Genomic DNA, 10,617 nt, shown 5'->3' with positions numbered 1-10,617 from the left:
ACTACCTCCCTCCTAGTTCGAATCTAATATCATCTATGTAACCGCAATGAAAATAGTCGTATCATGTTCAAATTGTACTACTATTTCTTCATGTTACATAATTCTCCTTGTTTAAGTCCATATAATGTTTCTACGGCCCAGACTGTGATAGGCCTATATAAATTATCCGAGTACTAATACGTCGAATAAGGTACAAAATAATACCTCACTTAACATATGAAATTGCGCAACAACCAACTTCAATACATTTTTATAACAATATTAACAAGTTTTACCAATAAATACTTCTTTATTTATTATTAACATAACATAGAAAAATCTTTTGGCCGTACTTTTTTCATCTGGGTCCCTTGCCGCCCTCTATTGGGGCGGCAAGGGACCCAGATGAAAAAGTACGGCCGCAAACTCTTTATGGGCGGCCAAAATTGCAATTAGCCCCTTGCCGCCTTCTGTATGGGCGGCAAGGGCCTAATTGCAATTTTGGCCGACGGCGGCAGACGGCGCGGTCGACCCACCGTCTGCCACGTCAGCTTGCCGCCCACCATTAGGGCGGCAGGGACTATTTCTGCAATTTTTTTGGTCGATAGATTATTTCTGTAAATATTAAAAAAATCTAAAAACGAAAAAAATTCTTCATCTGGTACGTAGTACATGCATACGAATAGTTCATGCTCTTTTCTTTGTTCACACGAACTGTCGAACTGTGGTATGTTTTGCTGAACCTGGCCCAATGTTAAATCCGGCCCAGCCCACGGAGGAGATCGATCTAGCCCACATATCGTTTTATGTCAGTCTGCTGCTCTGGAGCTCTGTGATTTACAAATCTTACTGATGATTTCATTCTTAGGGCTACGTACACGACTAATTGCATGATCAGTGATCAATTGCCTTCTAATGAACCGAGTTACATGAATTAAAAGTTGCAGTTCATGTGCACCAAGAAGTTTTGAATCTTCTTGCTGCACGCATTGGCTAAGCTATAGCTAGCTAGTGCTACAGTAAATTTCAGAGCATGCTTCCTCGCTGTGCTTGGATGGTCGCCTTGTTGCCTTCTTTCAGGCCAGGGATCTCGCAGCTCTTGCAGTAGCTCATCTTCTCCATCTCCCACTGCATCTTCGGCACGACCTTGTCATGCCGAGGGGAGTACGCCTGCATGCGAGCAAGAGGAAAGTTCAGCTCGATCTCTCATTCACCGATGAAACCGGCGTTTTCTTCTGTCCTTTGCAGTGTGCCATGATGCATCAGAAAAATCGATAGATTATATATATAAGTATATACACCTCTAGCTTCTCGAGAAGTTCTTTTGGTGTTGGAGCTAACACGATGATATGGCGCGCAGAGGGGCTGATGAACTCTTCCTCCACAGCTTTATCGATGAACGACAGCAGAGAGTTGTAGTAGCCGTCCACATTTAGCAGGCCAACCTGTACGTAGCATCGATCGTCCACATTAAGCCAAGGTAAAAAAAAGTTTTGGCTCTCCGTGTATATACGTGCATTGTTCATCAGTGCGTGTACATATGTTGCATGTGCAAAAGCTGATCATGAACTATTTCAGTATGTACCGGCTTGTCGTGAATGCCGAGCTGAGCCCAGGCAATTACTTCCAGGAGCTCTTCAAGTGTTCCATACCCACCTGCAGTAAACAAATTTAAGTAATGAACAGTGCTCGCTCTGGATCTCTCTCTCCTCCAGAAATACGAGTATTGATTGAGGGAATCTGCGGATACAGCATCTGCCTGGGTATAATTGTCGGATGTTTGCATTATCTTCAGAATATTTCTAGGCTGAGTTTGAACCTCATAAATCCATAGTAGTATGAAGTTGTGTCAGGTTTGATTTGAGAAGGCAGAAAAAATACTAGCCCATTTCACTAGGATGGTCCTGAATCTAGTTAAAATTCCCAGCCCATCCTCGGGGATGGGCCAAATTTGGTCCTTGCTAACAAGGCGTATCACAATTTTTTTTTAAGACTGATGGGCGAATCACAAATTCAGTTGGCTGATGATTAGGAAAAAGAATCAAATAACTGAAAAAGATAAGCTACGAACGATACTGAAAATATCAGCACGAAGTGGCTCAACAGGTCCTCTCTTATCCGAGTATCTGACAATCTGATCGACCAGCTCATGCGTATAAAGAAGGATTCTGCACCGACTGGGCGGCAGCAGCATGCATGCAAGCCAATTTAGCAGGTCAAAGTCAAACTCATGCACCCTGCTTGTGCTTGCTTTTACGCAACTTTCCACTCACACTTCCACTAGCCACGTATCATAACATGATAAAGGAAAAAATATGACAAGGCAATTGACAACAAAAGTAAAGCAAATTAGTACATGTCGACTCAACACAAGTTGATGAAGCTATATATTCAGGTGGTTTCATTATCTTAAAAAAAATATATCCAGGTGGTGAGAGAGACTAACCAGGCAGTGCTATGAACGCATCAGATTGCCTGGCCATCTCAGCCTTCCTCTGATGCATATCTGCCACTGCTTTCACCTCCCCTACTGTCTCACCCGTAATCTGCACACACAAGCAAACACGCATGCGTATGTGACAAAGCCTCTCGCACAGACACAGGAGCACCCTGCAGCTTTCTGCTCCACAAAAAGTAAGAGAGCATGCAAAAACTAGCCAACGAGCAAGGGGATGAGCACTGTTTAACAGGAGTGGTAGCATGTATAGTTTAATCAGAGCAACGCAGCAAAGGTTCAGGAGAGGCAATCATGTTGCTGTTGTTGGGGGACAAAAAGAAAATGTGAGGGACATTTCTTTCTGATTAATAAAGTCAGCATCTGCTTAAAGGATCAAGGCCTTAAGAACAAAGGGGCAGCCACTAGAAGCGGCAGTCAAGATCAGCAGGATTTCATCTACGAGGGAAAGGAAAAACAAGATTTTCTTTGAACGTTCCATGCGATCTTTTGTAAGCAGATAAGATCGCATTCTTCTTTCCACTATCAAGATTCAAGAAAGATAATGAACAAGCATAATTTTCCAGTAGTAGTATGTATCCACATACCATATATATATGTTTTTCTAATACCTATAAGTGATATAATTTTAGATCAGTGCTACTGACTTTTTTCTAAAAAGCAATCTCATCTAGTGATACTATCATGCTTACAAAATACTTAACATGCTTGATCAATAAGTATTAACTAGATTTTTTTTCAAGTGACATTTCCAATGAAAATGATGAGATTTTAACCGGTGATCAGCAACAATGATGTCAAGCTCATGGGAATCGTTGCATGTGAATAAACTATGTCAGGACTTGTTGGAAGGGAGATGAGCGTGCTTACCTCTCTAGGCATAAGAGTCTTGGGAATCACCCTGCGTGTATATAGGGACAACAAAATGGCAAATTATATATTAGTACTAGCATGTAGCACCTGAGGAAAGGAACCATAATCCAAGTCTATTGTCATGACAAGATGACATCTTACAAAGTGTACTATATACGGAGTTATTCTTTCCATGTATCAGTGCTGAAGAATGATCAACAATTATTACGTTTTTACATACCCAATAACATGCCTCCCTCCATTGTAGACAGCTTGAGAGACCAGGCCCATGAGCCCCACACTTCCTCCACCATACACTAGATCAATGTTCCTTGCTACCTGTGGTGAAACCATAATAATGGAGAGTGGGGATGCATTTCCACATTCTAGAATCTAGTCTTCTATAATATATATCATCAAGTGATCTAGAATATGTAGTCTAGCTACTACATACAGTACACACTATATATAGTTTCCTTTAAGACTGATCCATGCGACTTGTCTATTTCATTTTTGCATTTATACCGTGCCTCGAAATGGATAGAGAAAAATGCGCTGAGCACCGAAAATCCCGGCGAAAAGTCACCATACAAATGCAAATGCGCGTAGTAACTTGCTGGCTAGTACTCCCTCCGTTTCAAAATATAGCAGCCTTATACAAGATCATAACCTAATCCAGTACTAGGTTCCTGGGGAGTAAGTCATTTTCTATGGAACTATGCAAGCTGCATAAATATAAAATTCCATGTTCACCGACAGACATATTGTCTTTCATGTGAAGTAATTAATAAGCTCATGTGCAAGCCCTCATGACATTCTCCTTTGTAATACAAGTGGGTTTTACTGCATGATACAGAAATTCAATTCAGACCTACACATGCTGTGCTCAGCTCATGCATATGCTCTCATCTTCTACTAAGAACAAGCTGCATGCACTGCAAGAGTACGTCTACAGCTAGCAGTAATGTCGCATATATTGTCACTTAAATATATAGAGAGATAAATTTTAGCCCTTGTTCAGCAAGTGTACGTCTACACAGCTTGATAATTATATTACTCCAAGATTACGACGTTGAAAAGAAACCCAAAACCTTGTCAGGTACTCTCTATATACCTACATATCACCAGGCGCGTTGTGCTGAATATCAGTAAAAAGCTCCATGGCCATGGTGTTTTTGATTAACGAGAGAAAATTAAAGAAGCAAGATCTCAGAAAGGATGTCATGATCAAGGTTGAAAAATGAAGCAGCTGCTTTGTCAAGACGATTACATATATGAGAATTGAGAAATATAGTAGAACGTACCAGCTCCTTGCCAAGCTCAACGGCTGCGTCCTGGTAGCTCTTCTTCTTGCCCTGGCTGCTCCCGCAGAAGACGCATATCCTCCTGAACCGAGACTGGAGTAGAGCCATGGCTTCCACTACTGCCTCTCCCTCCTTAATTATCTCAGTGTGATCTGTATCCATCATCTACTTCTCCTCCCACTTCCTACGTTGATATTTTTCTAGCTATAGCTCTCGCAGCTATAGCAGTGGCGGCACTGCAGGAATGGATGGAGAGAGATCCCACTACAGCATGGCTTTGCTCACACTTGAGTGCACTACCGCTTTGCTGTTATATATAGGTATCTTGTAGGCCCCATCTGATCATCTGATTATTTTGTGTTGGTATAATATATATCCTGGTAGCTGCATGTTGTGTGATTCGACCTAACTGGGTGTATAGAAAGCAGAAAGCTGAATGTGATGTGCTAATTACGCAGGACATGCATCAAGAAGGGCTAAATTAATATGATTGATCCGGAGAACACTTGGAATCACTTAAACTAATAATGCCGTCTCTGTTAGTTGATCTCTTCCGGTGTTTGTTTAGCAGAAGTGAAGACCGTTCGTGCTAGCTACTTCAGATTTCTTATCTCAAAAGGTTAGTTCAGATTTTATATGAGACCATGCCGGCTCGTTCTTACTGCGGCCTGCAGGCCCGCATGTCCAAAAAAGCTTTATGCATGTCGGCGACACAACCCTGCTTGCTTGTTATACACTAGCTAGGGTTCATCAAGATGACATAGACAGACTTCCGAGCAAAGGAAGAAGAGAAGAAACATGCACATGCAACCCGTTCAGGGAATCCTGACTAGCTGAATGTAGTCTGATGCATTTAGGCAGAGCGAAAACGCATATAGGGGGGGCGGCCACTTTACTTACTTCCCTATATGCTCATTATGTATCTACAGGTCCAGTGTAATATATAGGGGGTCCAATGATCCATCATCTCGATTGAAATTCTTTTGGACATTTATGCTTCAAGTCTAAGCACTGTCATCGCAACGAGCTAGCTGTAAATTGCAACTACTGTTGCAAAATTAAGTTGCAGCAGACTTTTGCAACTCCATTGAAAAGTTATTGCGCGCAGTGCGGGAGTTTATTTTCTGGACCATCCCATCAGTAAATATTGGGAGTAGAATTGAAGGGCTAACTGTTCAGAGTGGATAATGGCTTCACGGTCCAGACTCTGATGAAGAACACAGGCTCCTCTTTACAGCGAGGTTACAGGCTTACAGCTAGAGGAGGAAGGACGAGGAAAACACAGGCAGTCTCCCGGCCGATCGACCAGGCAAAGCAGGGAGCCTGGGAGCATTTGTTTTTTTTTTTTTTTTGGAATGACTCGCCTGATACGATGCGAAGTTCTATTGATAAAAAAAAAAAAAAGAAGCAAAATTACAACCCTGTAAGACCATAATCAGAAAAAAAGAAAAAATATACCACCACCCAAAATTTCTTTTGCACTAAAAGGAAAAAAGATACACCGCGAAGCAAAACACGCAACAACATGACAGTCTAAGAAAATGTGTTAAATGATCTCTTGTGCATTAAAAAACACATTTGCTTGCCCCCTTCCCTCTTTTCTCTTTACCATGTTTATTTAGGATTACTTTTTTTTATATATAAAAGATTCATGTAAAGACTTCTATTTTTAATGATACTTTTAACTCCTAAAATTCTCTTGCGGATTTTTACATTGAAATTCATTATTGCCCTGTAAATGGATTTGACCAAAAATTAGCTTTTTCTAGCAACCAAATAATTAAAGCAGTCATTTTTATCTGAGAGGGTCATCTTAGCTAGTTGGTAAAACAAATCATCCCACTCAACCGACTAACTTAGGTCATGTAATATAATTGACCATTGAGAAGATATATTCAACACTGCCATACTCATAACCTTTATCAAAGAAGAATGCTTCTTAATTTTGAGAGGCACACTGTAAAGAAAAGGGTACCGGGTAGTTGAAGTAAGCAATGAAATATGAGTGGATTTGTCAGAATACCCAAGCTGGTTCGTGAACCTGTTGAAATTATAAGCACATAATAATTTAATTTATTTCATAAATAAATTATGACATTGCAGATGTAAACTAGCATAAACACATCATTAGATCTACACATGTAAACTAAGCAGTAAAATATGAACAGATCAAATATGCGCAACATGACGAACACGTACCGAGGTAGCGGAAAGACTGGTTGCTCGGCAGGAACTACTCGCGGTTGCGGGCGTCGACGAAGGCGCGCAGCACGCGAGCGGAGAGAAAGGCGAGCTGTTGTGGATGAACAGGGAGCAGTCGCGCGAAGCGCTTCCCAAAAACCTTATTGCCACCTTCTCCCGGTGCAGGACGTCGAAGGTAGAGGTTCCGGAGACCTGCTCTCCCGATCGCCGGTGCACGCCGGCAAGCAGGATGGAGTAGTCTACGAGCGACGGCGTAATACAGAGTAGGAGGCAAACCCTAAATTGATTTCGCTTGTGTTGCGTGAAGGCGGCGGCTTGGTTTTTATAGAGATAGGTCGCTTGATCAGGGCGTCCGCATGATCTCCACTCCGCGTAACCGGACCGGGTAAGTCGCGCGTAAACTTATCCGGACTCCACGCCGTTTTCACGCACCGGATTTTTCGGAATGTTTCCAGAACAAAACAAATCTGAATTTCCTGCAGCAAAACAAAACTGCAAAAGTCTCCACTCCGTGTAACCGGACCGGGTAAGTCGCGCGTAAACTTATCCGGACTCCACGCCGTTTTCACGCACCGGATTTTTCGGAATGTTTCCAGAACAAAACAAATCCGAATTTCCTGCAGCAAAACAAAACTACAAAAGGAGGCTGCATCTGCGCAAGGGTGAGGAGTCAATTTTGCGGATCATTCGACGCGTACGTCATGCACGCGCGCCGCCTGCCTTGGCAGGCGAGCAAGCGTGTTCCCCCTCTTCTTTCCACCACACATGCTTCAAGTGGCTAGGAGGGCATCCTCTCTTTTAAGGAGGTCCCCCTCTCCTAGAATAAGCAAGGTGGTACTAAACTCCACATGCATGCCATCCCATGAGGTGGGCTTCTGTGATTTTCCAAAGAATTAATCTTTGAGTGGGCTAAGGCTCATCCATTAATTCCAACAAATTGAATTCCCATGCGTGTTACAATTATGCCAAAAAAAAAATCCTCTCCTATGTGATGCCGAACGTTGGGTCGATCGACGTTCCATTAATCCGGCGCGTCCAGGCATATTAATTGATGGCAGCCGGAGAAGTCCTCGACTGATCTATCGACAGAACCCCGGCAAATTCACAGCCTCTCTTTCTGCTGATCGATCGAGATGGTAGCATTGGTCGGCCGAGATGGTAGCATTGGTCATGACAGACTGATCAGATGTACCAAGATCACACCAATGCCTGATAAATTATTTTGTTAATTGCAGAAAAAATTAATTGTGCTAACTTTATATCTACTGTGCAAATGTGTTCTACGAACACATATGTACATTGTTCATTATTATTGTAAATTTAATAGGGGGTAATATACTTGCACAAACACATGACTTTATATAAAAGTCCTTCAAACTTTCTACAAATGCTTCTGAACCATCACATGACATTCTACATACGCTTCTAAGACATCACATGATACTTTAATAGTTTTAGAAAATCATATAAATTATGATAAAAAGCAAAAATATATCATCCTTGATTTTCACTTAAATTGATGAAACCGGATTTATATTATCGAAAGAGAACAACCAGGGCCTTCACCGTTAGATTAGAAAGATCTAACTAATCAGAGCCTCAAGCGGTCAAACCCACGTCACCTACCAAGTGCATGCGATGCACGGTGTAAACAAATTCTACGACATCTCCAACGTTGCAGGAGATCGCTGTCACGGTGTCAGGTTTGTTTGATGAGCTACACTTTATATTGTATACAACACAACTTCAACTTTATGAAGATGGATATGTCCCGATTCATACTGTATTGTGCTAAATTGTTCGTTGGCTAGAACAAACTAACGATTGATATATATACTTAAGCATACTCATAAACACAGGCCATAGATATATATAATGCCATACATAAGCAACAAACAACTTGGAGTGAATTTGTTTTCTGGTTAGTTCAAGCAAACGATTTTACATGTGCACCGCCGGGACCGAGGGCGGCGCGATGCATATAAACAGAGGTTTAATTAATTATAAGGTAAAATATGTAGTATAAACCACATATATTGCAAACCTAAAAACTATCATCATGAGTAAAACTTTTACTTTCAGTGTACTTATGCCATCTTATAGCAATGGACATAATAAACTACCATGATTGTTTAAATGCCTAATTGTTTCAAAGAAAGAAGATAAAATAGGGTAGGTATTGCAGGCTTCGCATTGAAGATTATGCACAGACTACGTGAACACATGGTGTAAACCAACTAACACACATACACACACATATCTCACTAAAAATTGTACAAAAATTATTGTTTGTACTTTTAGATCGTCAAATTTTATACATTTATACTCCTTATACTGTCAAAATTTTTATCCCTTTTATTATACGGCTATGAATTTAAAGTAATACTTTACACATAAGTGTAATACTAAATGCCTAATGCATGTTAGCTAAAAGAAAGTTACAAAGAGTGATTGTTTCGAGTATATAAATTCCTTGAATTATAAATTTTAGAGTAAAAATTTTTAAATCATGACGGCAATCATGAAAAGTCCACATTACAATAATAATTATGCTTGCAGAGTTATTTTTATCTATGAAATTATATTCGTAGTCTATTTGAAGTCCCACGCACTCTACATGAAACAATGAGTTATTTCCCACAATCCAAAATCAATTTAGACTCGACTAGACTTTTTTTTTTGAAATATTTATTGTGTCACATGCACCAAGGAATGCATTAATCAACAATGAGAAAATGCAGCATATAGAGAAATATTAGTAGGTACATCAGCTACACGATACAATAGTAAGTTCTAAAATATCTAGCCAATTATACCACATAACAAAAAGAACTATCAAGTTCTATCAAGTTCTATCGGTTGTTGGCAAACAATAATATGGGCACAAGTACCATTATTTTCACTTTTCCAACCTTTTAATTGTATAAATAATTATTTTCATCCCACTACTACACAAATGGTTCTTGCGAGCATTCTTTTCACATGTGACTCAAATGTGCAGCCTCCTATGTGCCAAGCCTCTTGCCTCAAACTCAAGGTTCATCTTTGAAAATAACTTTTGCAATCCTTTTACACATAACTATTTTATGGGGTGCTTAACCAGCAATGTAGCATTGAAGCTTTTACACATAAAACTATTTTAGTGGAGCACTTAACACGTAAGATAGTATTGAATCAATCTACTCCTTTCGTTATAGTAAAACATAGCTCATTTTACAACGTAATAATATTTTATTCTTTCAATTTGTTTTATATTTGTCTTCATACAAGTCATATTAAGCAATCCAAGAGATGAAGGTCAATAATAAATCAACAAAATTCAGTAAATTCATATTCTTCAAAGTAGCTCCATGGGTTTCTCCACAACCTTCATGTATAAGCCTCTAAGGCGGCAAAAATCAGTAGCTTTTCTTATAATCTATACTTTTTTCTAATAAATTATTACTTTAAGATTTATATTGACTAGGTCTTTTCTTTAAAATACCATAGAGTCTCACATATTACAGAGAAGCCTTAAATAAGATACGTATATTTGATCAATTAAAAAGAAAGCTAAGCACGTTGGTAAAAAAATTACTAGCAATAAAAGTTTCTCGAGACTTTTTATGGAAAAAATAAACAATGAGAATTGAATTAAAAAGAAAAATTCCTTACTTTAATTTCAACTTATTTTGTTGGAACTAACCTTCCTAGTTTTTATAACAAGTGTTTATCTGTATATTTTACTGTAGCTTCCAGATTTACCCTACATATAAAATTTACGCTACATGTTTTTTTTTCGTCATTCGTATGTTGAATCAAGGGCATATCACGTGCATCTAGCAG

The 10,617-nt window shown here is 39.7% G+C and overlaps 1 protein-coding gene across 1 annotated transcript; it reads right to left on the bottom strand.

Annotated features, from left to right (window-relative positions):
• Positions 1-768: 768 nt before the first annotated feature.
• On the bottom strand, positions 769-4,874 carry LOC4336417 (probable cytokinin riboside 5'-monophosphate phosphoribohydrolase LOGL6). The gene is made up of 7 exons (NM_001419668.1): positions 4,591-4,874; positions 3,528-3,625; positions 3,305-3,335; positions 2,426-2,525; positions 1,565-1,635; positions 1,281-1,424; positions 769-1,149 (listed from the first exon to the last, which is right to left on the bottom strand). The coding sequence occupies exons 1-7, from the start codon at positions 4,753-4,755 to the stop codon at positions 1,006-1,008; spliced, it is 753 nt and encodes a 250-aa protein (NP_001406597.1). The 5' UTR covers positions 4,756-4,874; the 3' UTR covers positions 769-1,005.
• Positions 4,875-10,617: the final 5,743 nt, after the last annotated feature.

The sequence above is a fragment of the Oryza sativa genome, chromosome 4, assembly GCF_034140825.1.
Source record: "Oryza sativa Japonica Group chromosome 4, ASM3414082v1".
In the NCBI taxonomy this organism is placed as follows: Eukaryota; Viridiplantae; Streptophyta; class Magnoliopsida; order Poales; family Poaceae; genus Oryza; species Oryza sativa.
Note: the sequence above shows the minus strand (reverse complement) of the source record. Positions and strands in the feature narration are given on the sequence as shown.